Below are 25,533 nucleotides of genomic sequence, written 5' to 3' on the forward strand. Positions count from 1 at the left end.
TTTGTTTCGTCATTCCGCAGCGTTGTTTCGCCGACGACGACGGTATAGGCGCGCCTAGACGCCCGAGAGCAATAATCGATGGCAACCACTCCATCAATGACAGAGAAAAGGGAGAAGGCTCGACTAATTACTGAGAAGACGGATGCGCACCTTCGCAGATCGGCCGTTATATAAAAGCTCCCTACCTGAGAAATGTCCGCGTATTTATTCGTCGGTCCGGATTATGTGTGCACAAGGATTACCACGGCCGAGGTTACGTCGCCCGGCGGTAAAAGAAAAACAATTTACACCTTTCTTCCGCGAGCGAGATGACTCACGCGAGAAAGTATTTTAAGCAAGTTCGTCGATTTCGCAATAGCGCGCGTGCGAAATATATATATATATATTTCGAGATGCGTTCATCAATTACGCAAATGCCGGGATTAGGAATCCTTTGTAGACGCTCGAGCTGTCCGGACTATCCGGACTGATATCCCAATTTATGAATTTGCATTGCGAGCAGCGAACTCGTGGCTGACGCAGGTATATAAATCTGAAACCCTTATGATATTTTCAGGTAAAAAAATATTAATATTGTATGTTATAACTGCAGTTACATTTTTACATATTAATTTATATAATACAAATTTGTATATTTAATTTGTTTAATTTATTTAAAGTTTTATTAGACAGCGCGTTAATCAGATTTTATTTTGCGTATATTTATATGCGCGCACTTAATTGCATAATTTTTCTACACAATAAGCGTAAGATTTATGAGTTTCTTTGTGCAACTATGTTTTAGCGTTCAATGGTCTTTCTTTATTGTCACATTGTCCGCATCTATTGTACATATAGAAGATTATTTGTGAATGTCACTTTGTTATATTTAAGCTTCCTTACATATACGTTTAACACACGGAGAACTCACATATGGGAAACGTTTAGCAAGTATCGTGGCCAAGTACATACAGCAATTGATTTATCACTCGGGTACTGTTACTCTCGCATTATGCTTTTCCAATAGTTCACCGCACCCCTCGTCGTTTTCGATACCCTGACTGCTGGTAGCCGCATAAACCTCGTAGCCGCTGACGTGACTGAGAATTTAATGAAATGAGACATGCACGAGCGGGATCGAAAAACTAACTTTCTCACGAGTCTTCGCATGCATACCGTGACTTCGGCTCCGCAACGGCCTTCGTACGTTCCCTTCGGCTTTACACGCAATTACGTCTTCGGCGTTAGCCGAATCATCGCGAGCTCTCATATCGCATACACGGCTCTCGACGTATTTTCAAAATTAAGTGTTTATAATTTTTTTCTCCGGCTCGCTGTATATACATATAATTGTTACACGAATTTCTCCAAAAAAGTATCGAGTTAAAAAAAAAAAAAAAAAACTGCATGATATACTTAAGATACGGTTTCAATCCATTCGCATCTCGTGACATCAACGGTTAATTTTCACGACCAGCGAAATAATCTCAGCGAACTACTTCTAATTGTACTTTTTTTTCTGCAACAGGTACGCGTGACGGTGTTGGACAAGAATGACGTAGCGCCGACGTGGGGCCCGGGACCGTGGAAATTTCAAATCTCCGAAGAAGCGCCGCCTAACACCGTGATCACGGTGCTTAAAGCTCATGACCCGGACACCATTGGTACCTTGACTTACACCCTGGTCCCGAGTCATCATCGGCCTGGCGATCGCGGAGAATCCGTGGACAATGACAAAACGCGAGGCCAATTTAAGCTACACTCAACAAGCGGCCAGCTAAGCCTCGCCGAGGCTCTCGACAGAGAGACGAAAGAAAAATACGTGCTGAAGGTGCGCGCCGACGACGGCCTGCAGCACCGGGACGTCGTGCTTCATATACAGGTGAGACTTGAAACGCGGTGTGCTAATGGGAGACGATCATGAATCTTTTGTATGAACAAGTGAAGAGTACCGCTTTCTCCTTCTTTTTTTTTTTTTTTTCTTAAGTCTCTTTTCACTTATTTACACAAAAGATTCATGATCGATCCCAAGGAAATAACTTCTCCGCGCGAGGAATAAATTACGCGAGAACGAAATAAACAATTGAATAAGCAGCTTGGTAAACGTAAGAATACGAAGCAACCACTTTCTCCGAAAGCATCGCGACATATCGAAAATGGCACTCGTAGCTCAAGGGAAGCGGGGGTGAACTGATCCGCCAGAACGAACGATTGTTCCCGAGTATCGGAATGCTCGGCGTGAGCCGTGGGGTCAAGTCGATAATGCATTAGACACGTCCTCGTGCCGAGAGGTCACTGACAACTTCCTACTATAACTGTAGCCTATTGCTTCATATCGGCGATTCCTCTTGCAGTTAAATAATAATCCGGCGCTCGTGACGGAATTCGGTCGTTGAGTGAACGCTGGCGACGTTGGTTAATTTATGTCTTTGCTCGTGGAATTGTTACGCAAATAACGAATCTTCTTGAGGAATAAAAGAGATCAAAAGAGAAAGGAGAGTGAGAAAGAAAGAAGATGTTAAGTAACTATAGCGATGAATTAATTTATGGGTATTTGTACGGGATATTGCTATCGCCGCGAGACCAATTACTGGTCAATTTCAAGATAATCAATCTCTAACGGAATCGAGCCGGGAAACACGACACGCTGCAGCGTGAAATTTGTCTATCTAGAAGAGGAAGCTTGTTCTATTTAATAGCACGGAAATATTTCCTTTCGTTTTGCAATTAGATATTTAACCAAACAGATTTATATTAGAAGGTCGCAAATTTTAATCGAGAGAAAAAAATATATGTAGAAAAAGAAAACACTTATTTTTTTTTTTAATTAAATTAAGATTTTTTTTATGAGACACAAAAGTAAATTGGTCTTCGTGTTACTGATTTGAACTGATAAAACCTGATTAAATGTGAATAAATTAAAAATTAATTGTGCAAGCTTTGCGCAAACTTGCGCCAGGTTGTTTCGCGAGGCGTGGGTAAAGGGTCGCGGGCGGATCAGATATTTTTCAATTAATGGCCGGTAATCAGGCGAAAACGCCGGCGGGGCGAGGAAAGTCGGGGTGCACGGTTATAATGCCATACGCATAAGTCAGAGTTGTCTATCGTAACGAGCGATCTCGGGCAGAACAATGTTGCGCTATTGCGTACCAGCGCGGGCATCACTCGGAAGATAAATCTACGATTGCCTGGCGACCCGCCATGCGGATTGCTCGCACATTCGCTTTGCACGTGCATGCAACAATGGCACACCCGTCTCCCACCTTGGCGAAAAAGATCGAATTCGTCTCTGCGTGATTGCGACGTGCCGTAAGAAAAATCGATCCCGCGGCTAGATCGGTTACATCAGGATATCGGAATGAGAAAACAATATGACAAATCGTGCGACTGTCGCAAAAAGGCTTGATATTTCAATCAGAATTTGTAATCGACGAGACTAGGATATGGACTTTTAATTAATCTAAATATAAGATATAAGTAAATTTATATCGTAAAAAAAAAATAAAATAAACACCCACATGCACAAAAGTCAATCGAAAGGTATACGCACCTTCATTCAGTACCTTTTGAAAAGCCTAGATGTGCGCTATTACGAAGCGTGCTCGGTGACGCGCGTCCCGCCTTATAATTCATTACGCGGTCCGGTCGAAACGATTCGTGGCGATAAAAAACGTAAATCGGCCCCGGGGTCCGGCCGTTTAACGAAGCCCGAAGAGAGAAACCCCGACCACCGGCACCGGGCCGGCCAGGTTGCATTGGGATCCCGTCGGAGACAATCGCAAAAATTATCCTCATGATACGTAATGGCTGAAATTCCTTTAAAGACTTTGTCTGCCGCATACTCGTGTCCACTATTCTATCCTGAAAGAAAGAAGAGAAAAAAAAGAAAGGCAAATAAATTTCAGATCCGGTTATAACTCGACAATTTTTAGAGCTTTATTAAAACTCCTCAGAGAAAAAGAATTTAGATTGTCGCTTTGATAATTTTTAATTAATTGCTCATTATTTTGTTAGAAATTTATTAATTATAGAAATAATTCGTGCACGTGGGCTATTGAATTTAATTTATTTTTGTATATTTTTATAACAGAATGTATTGAATATTATATTGATTTGCTTGATTAAAAAATATTACAATATCATAATTAGAGAGTCTGGAAATGACGGACAGTGTCCAAACTTATACTTACGGAACTCTATCATAAAAGAAGGGTGTTCTCTATTGGCTGACTGTTGTGGAATTTGCCCTTTCTGGCTCCTCTTACATCTGGTCCTCTTGTCCTATGCTAGTCTTTCTCTCTTTCTCTTTCTTTTCCTTGTCTTTTTTCTTGTCTTGTGTTCTCCTCTCGCTAACCTTAACTATTTCTTCTTTGATCGACCTTCCTAGATCTCTTGGAGAATTTTGTTCTCTTTTTTTTTTTACTTAAATTCCCCTTTTACACTTTTCTCTTCTTGGTAAAATTAATTCTCGCTCACAAACTTGAAAGAATAAGCAGAACAAAATTTGGTGCTACTGAAACAATAATTGCTTGTCGTATTAATTGGGATTATAATTTTTGATCGGTAAGACTTCACGAAATTGATTGACTGGTTTAATATTTAACGCACAAGGTTTGTTATTTTCTTCTTACTAGTTCAAATATTATTTTAAGCGATCAGCCTGAGATCGTTAGTACGACATTCATCATGCCCGAAAGAAACGAGACCGATTGTGTTTTCTCTGCAACTTCCACGCGTTATAAATAGTGAAATCTACTTTTTATTATAACTAGACATTACAGAGCGTAAAGCGTCAATTACTCTTACATTTTCTACGAGACGGGATTCTGCGTTTAATAATTTTTAGTAATAAGCTGCGAATGCGCGTATTGATCTAATTGAGAAGCAACAATTAAGCATAGACATTGCAATATTTCTGTAATTTTCTGTGTTTGCTGGGTTTTTTTTTAATAGATTTATTTATAATTACACACTCACATACGTGCGCGATCGGAGAACACTAGCAAAAGTGTGTTATTGTCGCTCGGCGAACTACATACGCGTCTTGGTCGCGGAATCTGGGACCCGTCTGGTACCCCTTGTCGTCCCCCGGTCCTTCACCGTGACTCAAAGCGTCTCCTGCCCAACCTCTTCCATTCCGTACCTTTTTCTTCGTCTTCTCCTTTCTTCTCGCTGGCTCCTCGTCATCCACTGTCGTCTCGGGACACCATCACTTTTTGCAAACGTCTCCGAGCCCTCCTTAATCAAACCGTGCCCACTTCATTCTACCTCACCGTGCGTCCGTCTCCGCGGAAAACTTGGCAAGGTCTCGACCACGCTCTATCTCTAGGGAGACGTGTCAGTTTAGTATTATCTTGTAAGAATATTAATTTTCCTGGTGCGGGACATCGGCAATAATTTAGATAGACGTTAATTTATTTGTATTTTTCGACAGACAAGTTAAATCACACTAAACTGGTAGCCGCAAACGTAATCACCGTGCAGAAATGTCATTTTTTTTTATCTTATTAACATATCTGGCTGTAATTTGCATGTGTACATGTGTACACGAAAAATTAATGTATCGTTTGTTATTTAAATTATTGCGCGTTTGCGTTTTCGACAAGCGAGAGTGGAAGGCGGAAGAAGACGGAGGAGAGAAGCTATTTCTTTTTCTTTTTTTTTTTTTTTTTTTTTTGACAAATGCGTAAAAAATGTTAATTCACGGAAATCAGCCACTCGCGTTTGATTTCGTGAGGCTTTTTCGGCCGACAAAAGAAGAACTAGCAGCATCATGTTTCACGGAAATTTATGTGAAATATTGAAACACGCCGCCAACGTTGGCATGCCAATCGCGATTCGGCCAATTATATTAAATCACTTTTAAATTAATTCGATTTTCAGACACGATGCAGCTCTTTTTTTTTTCTTTTTGTTTTAAGAGAAAATATATAATCATGAAATCTAGCTGGAAACGCGTTCGAGAGATCGTTGCGTGCGATGAAAATTGTGTTTATCAGCGCTATTTATTCTCGCCCTTAAGGGCTGCCTTTTTTCCGATGAGGATTTCATCTCTGCCGCGACGATCGATCACAATGAGCGCATTGTTACACAGATAAATAGCCCGCGGGACCCTGAGAATGTTTTCTCGCGCCGGGACTACTACTGGTCGAGGTGGCACAATAATTCGAAGGCGAACAGAGTGAGCGCGCCGCGAATATTTCCGGTTGCAGGGTGTTTATCCAAGAGTGACGTCGAGTGCGCACCATTCGGGCCGATTTTATTCCCCGAGTGTTTATTTTAAGGCCGCGCGCGTACCCAGCTTCCGCGTCTATTAAGAAGCGCGCGAGGTGCGAAGGGTAAAATCTTACCTTGCCGCTTTTATTGTTATATAAACGCGAGGGATGAAAGGCGCGCGTGTAATGAAAGCACCTCACTGTGTCCTTTGAAACGCCTCTGGGGAAAGAAAGCTCTCGCGAAGGAATTCCTCGGAGGAGAAATAGGCACCCAGCCCTTAGAACGAGGTTTAAACGTTAAAAAAATTTTTCGTAGAGCGCGTAGCAAAACAGATATGTCACTGTAATAATTTTGAAATATTATCTAAGATTTTTGTACACATTCAAAAAGAATTTTCGACTATTCACAAAATTATTTAAATTTTTTTCTATGAAAATAATTTACTTTTAATTAAAATGATGATATCAAAGCTCCAAATCTTATTGATATGTTTTCACGTAGATGGTCCATTAGATCTACCGCGTAACAGACTATATAGACTGTATATTCCTTCTGCGAACATTACCTTGCTTTGCCGTCGCGATATTACGCTAATGGAGAATTTTTTATCGCTGTTGGCAGGTCACCGATACCAACGACAACGCGCCGACCTTCCAGAGCACGGCCTACTCGTTCGACGTCCCGGAGAACGTGCCGAGGGGTAGCCGTGTTGGCCAGGTCGTCGCAACTGACATCGATGCCGAGGGTCCCAACAGCCACCTGAGCTACGTGCTCATCTCCGACTGGGCGAACGACGTGTTCTCGTTGAATCCAAGCACCGGCGTGTTCACGCTCACCGCGAGCCTCGACTACGAACAGGTTGATAGCATATACAGAAGTGTTCGCATACCATCACGCCCTATAACAAGAAATTCTATCGTGAATAAAGCCGTCAATTGGCGAAAGGATCGTCGCAAGTTTCGACCTTGTCGCGTTAAGATTTTTTTTTTTTTTTTTTTTTTTTATTCTGACATAAATTTGAATTTTATATTTACAAATCCTTTCCGAATCACGAATGGTCGATGAATTCGCGTGGAACTCCGCGACGAGTCGACTTTGACGAGAGCAAGTTTAGTAACGCAAGTGAATTAATTAATTAATTTCTATTACGAAGGAATTTAAATGAATCACGCGAGGTTTCAACCCTCTCGGAATAATCCTTATTTATTAGCGGGAATTTGAATTTTTTACGAACCGCCGCGCGATTCTAAATAGCCCGTGAGAAGTTTTACGATCGTATTAGTTTCAATAATTCGATAAATTCAATAATTCGAAACGTTCGCCTGGGACGTCAACGGGTGTGTTGAAAATTTTCTTGGCTCTTTGATTTCTCAACGATTTCTCCGCGTGCACGCACGAGTGTGACTCGCCCGTTCTCCATTTATTATTCCGCGTAAAAAGGCGCTATTAAATGATCGCGGCCACGAACCAGAGCATGTTCACGAACTGGAACGATAATGCTGGTTGATTCTGAGGCCGTGTGTTTACATATCGCCATAGATATGTCCATCATAACGGTTGCTGGATGCGAAGGGGTTAACGGCGGCTTGTCGGGATGAGGTTCCGTTCGAGTCGGTCTCTCGGAACTGAAATAACGCGCGCGTGTAACGTTAAAACGCGTCGGACGCCCCGGGCACCGATTATAACCACGAACACGCCTCTACATTCAAAGATCGGAGGAGCGCTATTATATTACCCGGAGCGGTGGGCAACGCTAGAATTTAGGGTTTAACGCTATAACAGACGGACAGATCGATGAACAGACAGTCTTTAATGGCAGTCTTTCCGGCGCTACATTTTCGGAGACAAGCCATACTTAGCCGTACTTTTCGGGAACTGTAGCCGGTAGCGTAACCGAAATACTAACGTTCCGCAAAGCGGAAAAACTTAATTGCAACGTGCACAATTATTAATCCATCGCGAGCTCCTAAACAGCGTATGAAAGAGATAAAACACGCGAGGGAGTTCTGTTCTATTTATGTCTTTTTGAATTCTTTAGAGTAAAAATTCACTTAAAGAAGTAAGTGACTGGTTAAGTCACTCGATTAATGCGATCTATTACTTATATGGGATGATCTTTTGAATGGATGTTTAATTTACCATTATTCGCAGGTGCAGCATTACATCCTCGTCGTGCAGGCGACAGATGGTGGTACACCGGTGTTATCGTCGACCGTGACGGTATATTGCAACGTCGTCGATTTAAATGACAACGCGCCGATATTCGAAACCGGGCCACATGCGACTGATATTGTGGAAAACGTGACCATTGGCACGCCCGTGCTTACAGTTACCGCTCAGGACCTAGACTCCGGCGACAATGGCAGGGTCATCTACGCCGTCGCTGGAGGCGACGAGGACGGTGACTTTGGAGTGGCCCACAACGGCACCCTCTTCACCCGCCAAGCACTCGATCGCGAGCGAAAGCCGGTCTACAATTTGGTGCTCAGCGCTACCGACAGCCCTCTACCACCGGCTCGACCATTGTCCTCCACAGTGCAGGTGTGTCTGTCAGTCTTAAAAAAATTCCAGAAATCTTCCTGCAACGTTTTAATATAAATGAGAACGTTCCGGAGAGATTCTTAAACTTTAACACGTTATCGTAAAGTGTCGGGTCGATATAATATTGATAACGTAAGAAAAAAAAAAAACTCACAAATTAAATTTGATAATTATCAATAAAAATGTAATTTCTTCAAACGACACAGGTAACAGTGGTGCTGCTGGACGTGAATGACATGTCGCCGGAATTTATATCACCCACTAAGATATCTATAATTGAGAACGCGCCAAGTAACTCAGTGGTGATGGCAATAAAAGCCATCGACCGGGACGAGGGTCGGAACGGATACGTCGAATACTCACTAAGGGATGACGGTAATTTGCCGTTTACCCTCGGCTCAGTGGACGGGCTGCTGCGTGTCTCTGGATCGTTGGACCGCGAGCAGCGATCCAACTACACCTTAGAGGTCACTGCGAAAGATCGTGGCGAACCGCCGAGATCGTCATCGACCATCATCTCCGTTACGGTACTCGATGAAAACGATAACTCACCGGTGTTCGAACCCAGGCAGTACTTCGCTACCATCGCCGAGAACGCCAGCATCGGCGCCAGTGTGCTTCAAGTCAGTAATTGCGATAAATTGTTACTTTAAGAAAGTTGAAATAAGCTGGAAAAAAAAACATTTCCTTAAATTCTTTTAATATTAGTGAAGCAAATATAAAATGTATATAGATATATAAAATTTTTTTTTCTGAAATTTGTTAATGAAAATTATTGAAATAGTTAAATATTATTCTTACAATTTTTATAAAATGGCTTGTTTTATAACATAATATTAAAATGTAAAAGTAAATTATTATTCTTTTATCTTTTATTAATATTATATTATATATATTAAATCTTTATATTTGTTGCTTTTACTACAGGTTTCAGCAATGGACCGTGATGAGGGTGCGAACGGTAGAGTGCGGTATAGTATTGTAATGGGAGATGACAATCGGGACTTTATGATTTCGGAGGATGGTGGTGTAATTCGGGTGGCGAAGAATTTGAACTACGAGCGTAAGTCCCGGTATGACCTCACAATTCGCAGTGAAGACTGTGCAGCGGAAGTCGGAAAAACGCCGCGCGGTGACATGGCCCAGGTCACCATCACCGTACGAGACATCAATGACAATGCACCGGTCTTCCTCGATTCACCGTATCTCGCGCACGTTATGGAAAATATGGTACCACCGAGTGGCGGTTTTGTAATACAGGTAATAACGTAATAAATTAAATTATTTAAAAAATTGTATTTTACAATTATATGACTCAAAATTTTATACCGCCACATTTTTGTGCAAAATTTATAATAAATTTTAGTTAATGAGTTAAAACTAATGTATATTTGTTAAAAGGTTAAAGCGTACGACGCAGATACTCCACCGTACAATAACCAAGTAAGGTACTTCCTTAAAAATGGTGACACGGATTTGTTCCGCATAAACGCAACCACTGGCGACATAATGCTTCTTCGTCCATTGGACAGGGAGTTGGTTTCTGAATACACGCTCACTCTAGACGCTATGGATACTGGTAAGTTCTTATAATTAATTTTTTTAAATTCATTAAACACATAATATTTAAGAAATGTTGCATTAATGTTATAATATTCTGCCTGCATTATAAAAATCTTGCAATACTACTGGAATGCTTTAATACTCGATCATATAGACAAGTAAAATCGTCTTGTAAGTTACAAGGATAAACAGATCATTAAAAAGCGATACGAATACGTATCAGCCGTTCGTCAAACAATTTTTCAAAATGTCAATATTGTCAACAGCAGGACATTGCCCAGCACATAGACGAGGAACGATAGACGATGTACGCGGTGGGTTTAAGTAATGAGCGGTAATATACAAATTGGATATAAATTTGTGGGTTGTTCGATGAGATTCTTTAAGCGGTGGGCAGTTCCTCCCTCTTAAGCCTTCTTTTTTTCCTCCTTGCTTCCTCGTAGAAGCCGGTAGTCCTCCCCCGGTTCTTTCCCTCCTTCAGCCTTCACCCCCTTCCCCGTTTGCCTCTTCTCCCGTCCCGCCCCCGATCGCGGTGGCTCGATGGCCCAATCGGTCCCCGGCAAGGTAGACAAGCCCGCAGAGTTATGACGCGCGATTATGATAATCGGCCTCGAATGCCTTCCTCCCTGTCTGCCTGTCCTTTCCTCTCTTCTCCTTCTTTTGCTGCTCCGTTGCCATTCCTTCCTCCGGTTCTCTCGTTCGGCTGTAGGCCTTAGGGCCTCCTTTCCCCCTTCTCCCTTCGCACGTTTCTCACTTAGCCTCGCTGTCTCGTTCTTGCCTTCTTCTCTCTTCTGGTCTTCTTGTTCCGCCGGCCATGAGGCCCCGCGCGCCTTTCAAACCTCACAGTCCCTCCTTCTCGTCCGAAGGGAGAAAGAGAGCGATGCGTCTCTTCTGGACAGTGTCTTCTTTTCCTTATGAACTTGCGTTTATCACATAATTGTGCACTGCAATTGTTATACCGTTTGCCTCATTTTACTCCCTTTCGTTCACGTATTTCTTCTATTCATCTTGAATATTAGCTTATTTATTATTATATTTCTTTTTTATCTTTATGTGTTTTTCCGTCGAATCTTTACCGTTACCTCAAGACGGTTCGTTAATTTCGAGAAGTAAATTGAGTACATAGCACTTTATATTTGCAAATTATATTTAACTTTATTCACATATACCGAGCTCTCGGGGATGAGTATTCTTTTCTTGTACGATGCAATTCGTTAAAATAATTTTAAGAAGTGCGAACCTTTTAGCCGCATACATAATGTCTCGTTTTGTTAAAAAATTAATAATTATAAATTATTCCTTATTTTTAGATATATTGTTTCAAGTAAACTGAAACGGAGTCTGCGGGAAAGTGTGAGACTCTTGACGAAGTTTGTACATACATTCAATCCGCGCTCTTACGGGATATTTGCCTAGAACATGATAAATACAGTTTCGACCTCCGTCTTCTCCCGCTTTCTCTCGCTCCACGACGGGAACTCTTCGCATGATTAAACGGCGTACATTCGTGCGAGTGCATGGCCCTGGGCTACGCCAACGCTATCCATGTACGTACACGTATACGTGCATATATCCCATGTACAATCAGAGAAATTGTCCCCTTCCTCTCCTGCCCTGCTGGAGAATAATAGTGCGTTTTAGGCGGCGCAATTAGGCTGGGATTTTTCCGCGTTAACGTCGTTACTCCGGCCACCCCGATCCGTAAATCATGAGCAGATAACACAATGGGCAACCGCTCGAGGAATACGTGTGTCACGTCTAAATTACCCCCCGCATTCGCCGGTCATTATTTAGCTCACCGCGTGCACTTCCGCGGTCCAGAAAAGTTACTTTTCCTCACGATCCCATTTATTTTCTATATTTAATTTTCAATATACTGCCCTTTGATTTTTCAAAGCGGCTTTGACGAGATTCTTAGTTCTCAAACTATCTAAAAATAAGTGAAAAGAAAATTGCAACAATATAATAAAATAATTGATATTGATGCGCGAGATTTTGCTCTAATAACGTCTTTCTTTAATCGTGTGCTTTACTAAGATTAATTTCACAACAATTGGCAAAGGAAAAATTACAGGAGCGAAAGTAAATCACCAGTCAAAGATAAATATATTCCACAGCGGGCACGAGCAAGTTCTAAATCACTTCGCGGCGTCTCACGGGCGACGCGCGGACCCCACAATAATATTCTGTTAAAATTATGGCCCCGGTTTACCTTCCGTTTCGACCGATTTAAACCGTCATAAACGAGCCGCGAGAGGTGGGCTGTAAATTTAGCGAAATAATCGCGCCACTGACCCAACTACAGTCGCGCGACGTTTGCAAGATAGCGATAAAAGCGCAAAATAAAAAATAAAATAAAACACCAAATAAATAGGAAACATGACAAATAGAAAAGTATCGAGCTAGAGCGCATTCGACGCGACGGTGGCTGTCTTTATGACTGTTCGACGGCGATGCAACTGAAGTTTCACATCGCGTTTTGCTGTTCGTAGGCTCGCCGCCTCTCACTGGATCCGGCATCATCAAGATCGTTGTTCTCGACGTAAACGATCACAGTCCCGAGTTCACCCGGCAGGATTACAAGGCCACCGTGGTGGAGAACGCGCCCGCCGGAACTTGGGTCACCAAGCCGCACGCCACGGACAAGGACGAAGGGTTCAATGCAAAAATAAGGTGGGCAGTATTCACCGATGTTGCGTAATTACGATTAAAAATATACTCCATTTTAGGAGATGTTTGTTATGATCCTGTGTGAGTGGTGTGAATCGTATAGATTAAATCTAAAAAAAAAGTATAATTTTATTATTGCGTAATTCTGCCATTTACTCGATAAAATTTATTCAACAAATAATGTTTAATATTTTAAATTATTTGCAGTGGCTAAATAATTTTTATGATTTTTTTTTTAATAGCTACAATCTACTTGGAGACAAAGCGGAGCGATTTTCCGCAGATCCTGACACGGGCGAGGTATTTACCACGATGCCGCTGGACCGCGAACAAACTGCCGTGTATTATTTGACTTTGGTAGCCAGAGATTCGAGCCCGACAGAGCCGCGAGCATCTGCCGTCAATCTGACGATCTACGTAACGGACGTGAACGACAACGCGCCTCGTTTCTCCAGTCCCCGATACACAGCTTACGTTCCGAGTGCGACCAAACCAGGTAATGAGACCGTCAGCAATACCGAGTGCATTAATTAGACGCATTAATTACCGATAAAGAAAAAAACCACCGTAGAATGGCTCTGCATTCCGTTAATTAGCTAGCCGCAAATCGGCAGAACGCTGATGCTGTTTTCTTTTTAAAAGGCGACTTCGTCTTTGGCGCAAAGGCGAGCGACGACGATGACGGCGACAACTCGCGGATCGTTTACCAGCTACACGGCAAGGATGCCGACCAGTTTACTATTGATCCCAACAACGGCGTGATCCGTGCTACCCATGAATTGATCGGCGATCAGACTACTTATCAACTTCAGATACAGGCGTCAGACTGCGGTGCCGAGCCCCAGCACGTCACCGCCGACCTGGTGATCCACTTGTGGGAGCGTCAACTGTTCCCCACGTTTCAATCAAGTGTCAGCACAAGATTCAACCTGCCTGAGGATGTGCCCGAAGGCAAGGTAATCACCAAACTAAGCGCTACCACACCAAAAACCGGATCAGCGAGCAATTTGATCTATGGCATGGCCGGCGGAAATGTGGGAGACGCTTTGAGAATCAATTCTCGCACTGGAGAGGTAAATAATATTGAATATTTTAATATTTTAGTATTAATATTTTATGTAGAATTTATAACCAAAAACTTGTAAAAACGGGCTTACGTCGGATATAATTTTAATGATGACACCACCGCGTCTTTTGATAAGTATTGTGAAAATTATTTTCTTAATATTTTAAATGCTATATAATTTTTTTTAGGTCGTAGTTGCCACTGGCTTTGATTACGAAACAGCTCCGCACTACGAAGCTTGGATTGAAGTTTGTGATTCGGATACACCCGCACTACGCAGTGTTGTCCAACTTTTAATAAATGTCACGGACGTTAATGATAACACACCAATCATGGAAGCAGCTACTTATAACGCAACCGTGATGGAAGAGGAATTTCCTCCGCTGTTCGTCACCAAGGTGTTTGCGACGGATCGTGATTCTGGTAAAAACGGTCAGGTCACGTATCATCTAATTAATAATTTCAACGATTCTTTCACCATCGATAACAACACGGGGTTGATTGAAACCAATGCCCAATTGGATCGCGAACAGGTAGGAATGTTACAACTCTAATATTTAATTTATTTTAATATTTAAAGCAACTATCTGGAATTATTTTATCGAAATATCCTGAAAATGTCTCGCATGCTAATTAATGATATCATTTATTTAAAGTTACGTTAACTCACTCGGAATTTCTTTAGATTGCGTCTTACGAGCTAATTGTGGAAGCCAAAGATAAAGGTTATCCTCGACTAACCGGTACTGCCACGGTACTAATTACCGTTTTGGATAAAAATGATAGCCCACCACATTTCTCGCGACTGTACGGTGTCAACGTGACAGAAAATGCAGAAATTGGCACGTTTGTTATACGCATCTCTTCCACTGATAAGGACATCGGTTCGAATGCGAACTCCAGTTACATCTTTGTCAGAAATCCAGGAGAGAAGTTCTCAATCGACGCTGTAAGCGGAAACGTCACTGTAACTGGGAAACTTGATAGAGAAGAGCAGGACGAATATATATTAAAAGTAATATATTTTTTAATGCCACATATTGTAAAAACTTTTTAACGTTATATCTTTATAAAATTGAAAGAATCGCGTTTGAAACACTATATCTCATTGTATATAAAAATTAAACTTTTTTTTTTCTTTTACTTTCTATTATTACTTTCTATTTTTTTGTTATAGGTCGTAGCAGTAGACCGCGCATGGCGAATAGAAACTCCCTTGACAGTCACCATTCAAGATCAAAACGATAACGCACCCGAATTTGATGAAGACATCTATCATTTCCATTTTCCAGAGCTCCAGCCACGAGTGGCTCACGTCGGCACAGTCACGGCTACTGATCGCGACAAGCAGGGACCGAACTCCGTTATATCTTACAGTTTACTTCAACCGTCCGATCTTTTTACTGTTGATCCGGCAACAGGCGAAGTTTTTAGCAAGCGTACTCTGCGTTACAAGCACACACATCAGCCATCCTCACCGGAGAATCTGTACTCGTTGACGGTAGTTGCCACCGATAACGGCAAACCGCCGATGTCTTCGAGGACAGTCGTGCAAGTGAGCGTGGTGGACGCCAACAACAACGCGCCTCACTTTGAACAAAGGTCTTATCTGTCAGCGGTGCCGGAGAATTATGGAGTAGGCAAGCGCATTATTCAACTGATTGCTCACGATGACGCCGACTTTGGCGTGAATGCGGAAATCAATTATTCACTAGAGCACCTGAATAACACCGACGATCTGTTCGCCATCGAAAAGCAATCTGGCTGGGTATACGTGCGCCGAAGTCTTAACAGCATTCCTATCGGCGCGGTGTTTCTATTGAAAGCGCGTGCCATCGATAAAGGTGTACCGCCGCAAAAGGATGAGGTCACTCTGACTCTCGTGATCTCTGGCGAGAATCGCCATGCACCCACTTTTGCCGCCGTAAGTTATCAGGTCCTAGTACCGGAAAACGAACCGGTTAATAGCACGATTTTGAAGGTGAGAGCTATGGACGGCGACAAAGGACCTAACGGCATGATTCGTTACAAGATTTCGGGTGGCAATGAAAGGTCGGAATTTTTCGTGAATTCTACCACTGGTGCAGTCAGCGTACTTAAACCTCTCGACTATGACTTAGTACAGGAATATCGGTTGAACATTACCGCAACGGATCTGGGATTCGAGCCGAAGCATGTAATAGCCACCTTAACTGTCAATGTCTCCGATATAAACGATAATCCTCCAACTTTTAATCAGAGCGTCTACGAAGCATTCTTGCCTGAAAATTCACCACTCGATACTTTCGTATATAAAGTACGTTCAAATGTTTTAATTTTATTTATTTTACTCTTTTATTTTTTTTTTAATTTAATAGTTGGATTAAAAAAACGATTCTATTTTTTAATTTAAATCGAATATAAAGAAATTGCTATAAACTTATTATCTCATAAAATTTTTTGCCTTATTTTTTTAATAAATCAATTAATGAATTTAAATCTGTTTTTCAATGAAAATTTAGGTTATCGCCCGAGACATCGATTCGCCTAAGTATGCCGTAGTGCACTACGAGATCCTTGGCGGCACTGGCAAGGATCACTTCCGCATTCGCAGAGATACCGGCGAAATTACATCGGATGTCAGCTTTGATTACGAAGAAGCAAATGAATACACTCTTGACATCGTCGCGTCTAATCCAGACTCAACTCCACAGATGGTCGGGTTTACGACTGTGGTAGTATATATCACCGGTGTGAATGAGTACTATCCTCATTTCATTCAGTCTGTATTTCATATGGATGTGTCGGAAAGCGCCGAAGTGGGCACATCAGTTGGTGCGGTGCAAGCGACTGATCAGGATTCGGGCGAAGACGGCCGCATTTACTATCTCTTTGTGGGCTCGTCTAACGATCGCGGGTTCTCAATCGGCTTGGATACTGGCATTATTCGCGTGTCACGTCGGCTTGATCGCGAAACGCAGAATCGCGTAGTACTGACAGTGATGGCAAAGAACGGCGGTGGTATACGCGGTAACGACACAGACGAAGCGCAGGTGATCGTTTCTATCCAGGATGGTAACGACCCGCCCGAGTTTCTGCAGAGCACTTATAACGCTAGCGTATCGGAAGGTGCTGTCCACGGCACCCGTGTGCTCACAGTTCGCGCGATCGACAAAGACATCAAGCCGCAAAACAATCAATTTTCATATTCTATTATCAGCGGCAATATCGGTCAGGCCTTCAAAGTCGATCCACAGACCGGTGACGTCGAGACAGCAAAGCAACTGGACCGCGAGAGCATACCCGTATATGATCTAACGATTGGTGCAATTGACACTGGTGTGCCACCACAAACTGGCACTGCGATGGTGCACATCGAGCTAATGGACGTAAACGATAATGGGCCGATCTTTGATCCACCAGAAGTAATCGGTTATATCAGCGAAAATGAACCGGCAGGTACCAGCATCATGACTCTGAGCGCAACCGATCTCGATCTACCGCCTAATGGCGCACCGTTTACCTATAAATTAATTGGAGGAAGACAAAACGATATGGTAACTTTAGACAAGCATTCGGGTATATTACGAATTACAAGAAGCCTCGACAGGGAAACAATGCCACAACTAGATCTCACGGTTGGTATTTAAATGTAAAAACGGAGATTATTCGTGTTTATATACAAAATATATAATTAAATTCTTTTTTTATGATCTTGAGTCAATTTTTAATATAATTTTTATGTTATAGGTTGAAGTGGAAGACTCGGGTATACCTAGAATGAAAAGCGAGCACACCGTTGTCGTAATCGTGACCGATCAAAACGACAGCCCATCCACCCCGAGATCAGTGCACGTGATTGTGTACTCGTTTAACGGTGAGACACCATTAGGCAAAATCGCCGATGTGCATCCAAATGATCCGGATACAACTGGAGTTTTCTCGTGCAAAATTCTTCAAGGCTCGAATTCAAATGTGCTTACCATCCCTACTGCTTGCGATTTGCACACCAACAAAATTTCATCAGGCACGTTTATATATTAATTGTACATTGAAGAGCAGATATAGTATTTTCTGCGGTGACAACAGCTAGCGTACATAATCTTAGGCGGCAGAGAAAGGGGATGAGAGAACGGGGAGAAATCAGTCTTCGGCAAACCGGCCGGCGCGGTATATACATGCGGTACATGTGAATTTCGACGCACACGACGCTAAAGTCACGTTCGCTAGCTGCCGTCATCATATCTGTCTTTCAACAGACACTGAGAGGAAAATATGGCATTTGGTGTTTGCCTCTCAGTGTACATTAAATTTTTTATGAATATTTTTTCATATAATTCATATATTTAATTTTTAAAATATATAGAATTTTTTAAATTAATATTTTGATTATATTGTTATAGCAGTCGGCTATTCTTTGAGTGTCTCCGGTAACGACGGACGACATCCAGATGTGATCTCCAAAGTCACCGTCGAATTCCTGATCTTTTCAAATGCCACAATCGAAAACAGCATAACTCTGCAAATTATTAAATTGAACGCTGATGACTTTCTAAGTCAATATTACCGAGCTCTTTTAGATCTTTTGCAAAAAAAGGTCGATGTCGGCGACACGTTTACCATTTTTAGTATCGGCGAAAATGGCTCTGATTTAAACGTTTACATAGCGGTGGAATCTTCACAAGGTACGTTAAAAGTATATCACAATCATTTAATATAGTTACATATTTCTTATTTAATATCTCTATCAGAAAAAAACCATGCGTGCGCGTAGCGCGCGCTATTTTTTAAGAGATCTCCAATTACCAATTACGAAAAAAAAAATCATGCGACTTACCAATCTGCATGAGCTTCAGCGGAGTTGTAAAATTCTGCCGGTGACTGTAACATAAAATAAAACATATTACTGTAGACATGTTAATATTTAAATTAATGTAAAGCTTTATTTTTATAAAGATTTTCTAAAAAAAAAAATTTTAACAATAATTTATCTGTTTTTTTTTTGTTTTTTAGGTTACAGAACGAGATACGAGGTAACCGATTTGCTAATGCGCAATCAAAATGAAATTCAGAAACTGTTTGAGGATAACTCTTTCATTATCGGCTATTCATCATGCAAACATACGCCATGTGAAAACGGAGGCAGTTGTAGCGATGGGTTAGTTATATACAACGATGCTAGAATCACCGACAGCCAGGCGCTGATCTTAACATCGCCGAGAATGTTACACGAGATGTCTTGTAAGTGTCGCGATGGCTTTACTGGCGACAGATGTGAAAAAAGGCAAGACCCGTGTTCGCCAAATCCCTGTTTACAGGTAAGTGCTATAAAAATAATTTACGGATATCTGTATGTTTGCAGTTCTTAAAAATTGATATAAGCACAAGCTTTTTAAAATTCTTTCTTTTTCTATAGGGAGGACAATGCCGACGTTTAGGATATGATTTCCAATGTACTTGTCCTATTGATCGTGATGGCAAATTATGTGAGCTCGAAAGAAGTGATGCGTGTGCTAACAATCCGTGTCAAAATGGTGGATCGTGCAGAAAAAGCCCAGACAGCTTTAGTTTCTTTTGTCTCTGCAGAGCAGGCTACAGAGGAAATCACTGTGAAGCGGTTACAGATTCCTGTCGACCGAATCCTTGCTTGTACGGTGGCTTATGCGTAGGAGAAAAACCTGGGTTTGTTGATTTTTTAAATATAATTTTATAGTCACAATTTATTTGTGCCGCTCAATAACAATGATTTATATAAAAATGAAATAAGAAATAAACTTACTATTTACAGATATCGATGTAGTTGTCCCGAGGGTCGTTATGGCCGGCATTGCGAACGTTCAACCTTTGGTTTCGATGAATTATCATATATGGCATTCCCAGCACTAGACTCTAACACGAATGACATCACGATCGTGTTCGCCACCACGAAACCCGATGCATTGCTGCTATACAATTATGCTTCACAATCAGGCGGCCGCTCTGATTTTGTCGTGTTAGAACTGATAAATGGACGAGTAGTATTCTCGTATGGCGGTGCCAGAAGCGCAATTGGCACGGTAACAATCAAAGAACGGCCGGTATCAAATGGAGAATGGCATAAAGTTACTGCTACGAGAAACGGCAAAGTTCTTTCACTTAGCGTGTCTACCTGTAAGGAACACGGCGACGTCTGCGACGATTGTAAACCTGGTGATCATACTTGCTACGCGGATGGCGTAGGTCCAACTGGGTAACTATTTTTTTTTTTTTTTTTAACAAAAAAGTTTGCTGGTAAAATCGTAGATTGCGAATTTGTTTAAAGTTTAAATTAATAAATTAAAAAGTATTTTATTTTAATATTAAATTTTTTTTGTATTTAATTTATGTAACATTTTATATAAATATGTAATTTATTTTCTATTTATATATTGGCCGTATGCTTTATATTCTATTTCGAGCTATCTTTGAATAATTACATTTAATGTATTTACAGGGCCTTAAATTTTAACAATAATCCTCTTTTACTGGGCGGTTTGGAAAACGCTGATCCCGTTCTGGAACGTCCAGGCCAAGTGCACTCCGATGACTTTGTGGGTTGTATTCATTCTGTGTCGATAAACGGACGAGTCTTGAATTTAACAGATCCACTTGCATCACGTGGCGTGAAATCTACATGCGTCAGATCGCAGCAAAATCTTTGTTTGAGAGGCGAGCAGAGCACTGTATCTGTTTGTGGCGTGGGTGCTCAATGTTACGATAAGTGGCATCAAGTAATGTGTCAATGTGGATTCTTTATTGCGCCTAATTGTCATAGTGCTTTGGAACCAGTTACGTTGAGCGAAGGAGGATTTATCGAGTTTAAGGTAAAAATAAGTAAATAATTTAATATTTTATAATAATCAGTGCATTTTTCAAGTAAAATATTAAAATATGTAAGTTAATTAATTAAAATATCTTTTTATGCTTTAACTTTATTAGCATTTTTAGTTTATTATATTATTTTTAAATAATTGTAAATTATAAATGACACTGTCGCGTAGATTTCGGAGAAACACAGAAGAATGCAATTGTTGGAATATATCTATAATGGTTCAACGGCATGGCACAAAAAACGTCTGAAGCGCGGTGTCGAGAACACGAGCTCGTCAACGAATGTTTCTCCCCCGAAGACAATCGGTTTAATGTTTAGAACCGTGAAGCCTGATGGTATTCTAATGTATGCTGCGACAAATAAACATTTTACATCTATAGAGGTAAGATATTTTTTAACTAATATTCCGTAAAATATTAAATATTAAAAAATTATTTAAGAAATAGCTCATACGGATAAATTAATGAGTTCTATTTTGCAATTTACTAACATAACTATACTTTCAGCTTCGCAATGGCCAATTAATCTACATGTCTTTACTTGGATCACCGGTGAATATGTCAATTAATATCGAAGGTGGTCTCGCCGATGGACATTGGCATAATTTAACTCTCCATGCTTACGCTCGAGGATTGAGACTGTTGATCGATGGTACTTTAACAGGCGATGAATTGGATTCGGCGGGAGTTCACGATTTTCTCGATCCATATTTGTCTGTTTTTTCGATTGGTGGTGTTAGCCAAGATCTTTATTACGCACACAGTGCTGGTTCTAGGAGTTTTGAAGGCTGCCTAGCCAATTTTACTATTAACAATGAAGTACAATCATTTAACGGTTCTAGTTCCATCTTCAAAGATATACTTTATCATGGCAAAGTGAACATTGGATGTAGAGGTCTGATTGGTATAACCGCAGCCGCGTCCGCGGATCCTCTCAGTGTTGGTATCACCCTGGTCATCGTTTTCTTCGTTATCTTGTTAATTGCCATTTTGGTGAGCTTTATAGTCTTCCGACTGCGTCGGCAGAACAAGGAGAAGTCAGGCCCATCGGTTGTTAACAAAAATACCAACGCTATCATGACCAGCAATCCATTAGTCGGCTCTGGAAACGATAATCTCATGTCACGTCATGAAAATACGTATATTTCCGACACGTCAGATTTGCGCGGTGTCGGTCACATAGGTCCTGAGCTGATCTCGAAGAAGTATAAGGAACGCGAGATTAACTCTACCGCAGAACATCGGCCGCAACGACCGGATATCATTGAGCGTGAAGTCACCAAGTCGCCTCCTATTCGCGATGAACATCCACCGTTACCACCACCCACTCAAACTTCCCTTCATTCGCATGAACATAATCCAGAGCCTGACATACCGGAACATTACGACTTAGAGAATGCTAGCTCGATTGCGCCTAGCGACATCGACATCGTCTATCATTACAAGGGCTATCGCGATGGTATGAGAAAATATAAAGCTACTCCGCCTCCTATAGGTAAGAAAAAATTAATATTTTATTATTTAGAAATAGTTTAAAAGTTCTTTTTTTTAACTTATATGCTTTGAGCATTAAAATTTAGTGTTATATTATTAAAAAAATGTATATATTTTTATATGTATATATTTAATCGATTTAAATAAAAATTATTTGCACAGGAAATTATAGTAATCATCACAAACACACGGGGCAACAACATCGTCATACTGGACCCTTCCCTCCACGAGCTATGCCACCGCCGAATGTGAATCAACCACCTGGATCAGCGCCCAAATTGCTCCAGAGCACTCCTCTGGCAAGATTATCTCCCAGCAGCGAGTTGTCTGCGCAACAACCGCGGATTCTCACGCTGCACGACATCAGCGGGAAGCCGCTACAAAGCGCCCTGCTAGCCACGACATCCTCATCCGGCGGAGTCGGTAAGGATGCGCTGAATTCCAACAGCGAAAGAAGCCTGAACTCGCCTATCATGAGTCAATTATCAGGCTCAACCGCCAGCCGGAAGGCCCCGCAGTCCAACCATGAAAACTCTGTGAACAACGTGTCATCGGGTCCGATGGGTCTTACGGCGGAGGAGATCGAGCGACTCAACTCCCGTCCAAGAACGTCTAGTCTGGTCTCCACTCTGGACGCGGTGAGCTCGTCCAGCGAAGCCAGAGGCCCTCCTACGCATGGTCCTCTCCATCATCATAGGCGTCACACGCCCCCCGTGGAAAGGCTTGAACGACGGAACTCGTCGACCACCGACGAAAGCGGCAATGACAGCTTTACGTGTTCAGAAATCGAATACGATAATGGGTCACTAGTAGGCGACAAGCAGTCCGATAATCTATTCGCTAAGCAGGACGACGAAAGGAGCAGTCCGCAAGGAAGGAGCACCGTCGAGTCGTCGCAATCAACGAAACCGCCGCTACCGCCAAACGTTGGTAATTACGACGGCTTTGACAGCTCGTTTCGCGGCTCTCTTAGCACTCTTGTCGCCTCAGACGACGATTTGTCAACTCATATGGGCGGTCTTCTCTATGGTGGCCACACCAGTAACGGTTCGCCTACTACCACTACTACTACCACCGCTGCAGCCGAGGACGCTCTCAGTTGGGACTACCTGCTTAACTGGGGACCCAACTTCGAGAGTCTCGTCGGCGTGTTCATCGACATCGCTGAATTACCGGACAGCACCAGTCGAGTAACCAGATTGCCAGCGAATATCCCCAAGCCGTCTGAGGAATACGTCTGAAAAGAATCCTCGAATATGACTGGGGTAATTTAGTGAACAATAGTTATTTAGTGACGGTAAACATTATTGCGGGGAAATTACAAAGACTCCTCGTCTCTTGACGAAACGTGCAAGATTCAGTTAAAAATGTTATTGAATTGTTTTACCGCCCGTTTAGTTTGATTAGTCCAGCGTTTGTAAATCTATAGTATAAATAGCGATATCCAATTGTGCGAGATTGAATGCTTGACTGTGTGGTTTCGAGTCACGAGAGTACGCTTGTGAAAAATGCTGACGAAAGGTGTTTGTGTAAAGTTCGCTACAACGTTTAAGAATCGCGGCAGAGCGCCGCGATCAAACGCGTAATTATTCTGCCATAGAGAAAAATAGACTTCTCCGCATAATCCGTCCATCGTTCACAAAAGAAACTCGTTTGTTTTCTATTGCATCACTTTATCTCGTAAATTTTTATTTTTTGTAAATACTGAATGATATATGTCTAATAAAAAAAAAAATTTGTGTAAAACCTGCGTTATCTATTATCTAATTGTACAATCAAACGTATAAAAAAAATTTATTTTGTGACATAATATCAAAAGTATTGCGAAACGAGATGTTGTGAAGAGAATCAATATTAGTAAAATTAATATTATTTACAATATTAAAATGTTTAATCAATTTAATTGATTTTAAACAGTCGATATTAATATTGCTAATAATATTAATTTTAATGGCATTGAAATGTTAATGATAAACTTGTATGTTTTGCGTGTTTCGAGTGACCATACGCGATATTAAATACGAATTACGATCACGTTGAATGCCATTTTAATTGCAGCAATTTATCCGCTGATGGCGAGAGACGGGAGATGTGCGACTGGATATCGAAGCAGTCCAATTAATTGTTTACGACTTTGTATACATATATCCTAAGTCCGTCGTGCCAGATACGTGCTCGATGCGGTCGCACATCGTAATTATCGCTTGAACGATTAAATGCTATGTAGACATTTATTTTATGATTTAATATTTTTATTGTTATATCATTTATTTATACGCGAAATTAATTTTTCATCTTTTATTATATTTTTAAAACGATAATTTTTTTAATAGCAAATTAATTAAAATAATTGTCTACAAAAAATTTTAACAATGCGAAATATTGTAGTGTTTGTGGCATTTTATTATTCGACCGAAAACACGTCGTTTCGATAAGAAGAACGCCTGTCGAGGGAGGTAGATAAGAAGGTTCGTCTTCTATGTTACAACTACTTCGCTTTTCTAGTTTTGTAATCGCGAAAGTAACGGAATGCCACCGACGAACGGAATTGTCAGGCCGTTGTAGAACGCCACGCGGACGATAATGTGATCTGCGAATATGTTAAATTCGTGCTCAACTCGTTAGAGAGACAATAAACGGTGCCGTTGTAGCGTTCTTGAACGTTTCTGAGCGTTCCTGCTGCTCGCAGACTGATTTCCTTTTCTCGCCAAACGACGTATTGCGATCGCAAGAATACACCTTCTCAACGATCGCCCTGTGCGTTTATATTGTAAATTATGAGATCTGTCTGATTTCACTTTGTAAATAAAATCGTGTACGTGAGCTGTACAAATGTACGAATGAGTGTGCGAGTGCCAGAGAATGTTTGCTAATTATATCATCATCGTAAAATAAATTACAGATTTGTAAAAGCTCTTTATTTATTTCTTTTCACCCTCCTTTAAATTTTTACGTAAAATATAAGCGAGACATTTCTAACATTAATTTTACTATGTTAAAAAACGTAAAAGAAGCACGAATAAATGACACAAAGCTCACGCTTTACAATGCCTAATGTTATTAAAAAAGACTTTAAACCATCAAATAAAAAATCACATAGGTGATTGAGAAATTAAAAGTAAACGTCATGATATGTCCGTCCGATCTCGGGGTTTCGCGGTGACTAATCGCTCGAA

General features: G+C 41.3%; 1 protein-coding gene across 1 annotated transcript in view; it reads left to right on the top strand.

Annotated features, from left to right (window-relative positions):
• Ft (cadherin-related tumor suppressor fat) overlaps window positions 1–25,269 on the top strand; it is a 71,796-nt gene extending 46,527 nt beyond the window's left edge. Inside the window, exons 2-23 of the mRNA XM_070673966.1 lie at window positions 1,508–1,861; window positions 6,817–7,053; window positions 8,347–8,736; window positions 8,943–9,359; window positions 9,664–9,996; window positions 10,138–10,315; window positions 12,792–12,972; window positions 13,212–13,465; window positions 13,612–14,042; window positions 14,224–14,568; window positions 14,721–15,050; window positions 15,213–16,331; window positions 16,537–17,652; window positions 17,765–18,041; window positions 18,418–18,699; window positions 19,028–19,332; window positions 19,431–19,696; window positions 19,803–20,243; window positions 20,487–20,856; window positions 21,034–21,246; window positions 21,371–22,358; window positions 22,520–25,269. Coding sequence (XP_070530067.1) covers window positions 1,508–1,861; window positions 6,817–7,053; window positions 8,347–8,736; window positions 8,943–9,359; window positions 9,664–9,996; window positions 10,138–10,315; window positions 12,792–12,972; window positions 13,212–13,465; window positions 13,612–14,042; window positions 14,224–14,568; window positions 14,721–15,050; window positions 15,213–16,331; window positions 16,537–17,652; window positions 17,765–18,041; window positions 18,418–18,699; window positions 19,028–19,332; window positions 19,431–19,696; window positions 19,803–20,243; window positions 20,487–20,856; window positions 21,034–21,246; window positions 21,371–22,358; window positions 22,520–23,598 — 9,906 coding nt within the window. The 3' untranslated portion in view covers window positions 23,599–25,269. The remainder of the gene's footprint in view (window positions 1–1,507; window positions 1,862–6,816; window positions 7,054–8,346; window positions 8,737–8,942; window positions 9,360–9,663; window positions 9,997–10,137; window positions 10,316–12,791; window positions 12,973–13,211; window positions 13,466–13,611; window positions 14,043–14,223; window positions 14,569–14,720; window positions 15,051–15,212; window positions 16,332–16,536; window positions 17,653–17,764; window positions 18,042–18,417; window positions 18,700–19,027; window positions 19,333–19,430; window positions 19,697–19,802; window positions 20,244–20,486; window positions 20,857–21,033; window positions 21,247–21,370; window positions 22,359–22,519) is intronic.
• The last annotated feature ends 264 nt before the right edge of the window (window positions 25,270–25,533 follow it).

The sequence above is a fragment of the Cardiocondyla obscurior genome, linkage group LG02 (assembly GCF_019399895.1).
Source record: "Cardiocondyla obscurior isolate alpha-2009 linkage group LG02, Cobs3.1, whole genome shotgun sequence".
Classification (NCBI taxonomy): Eukaryota; Metazoa; Arthropoda; class Insecta; order Hymenoptera; family Formicidae; genus Cardiocondyla; species Cardiocondyla obscurior.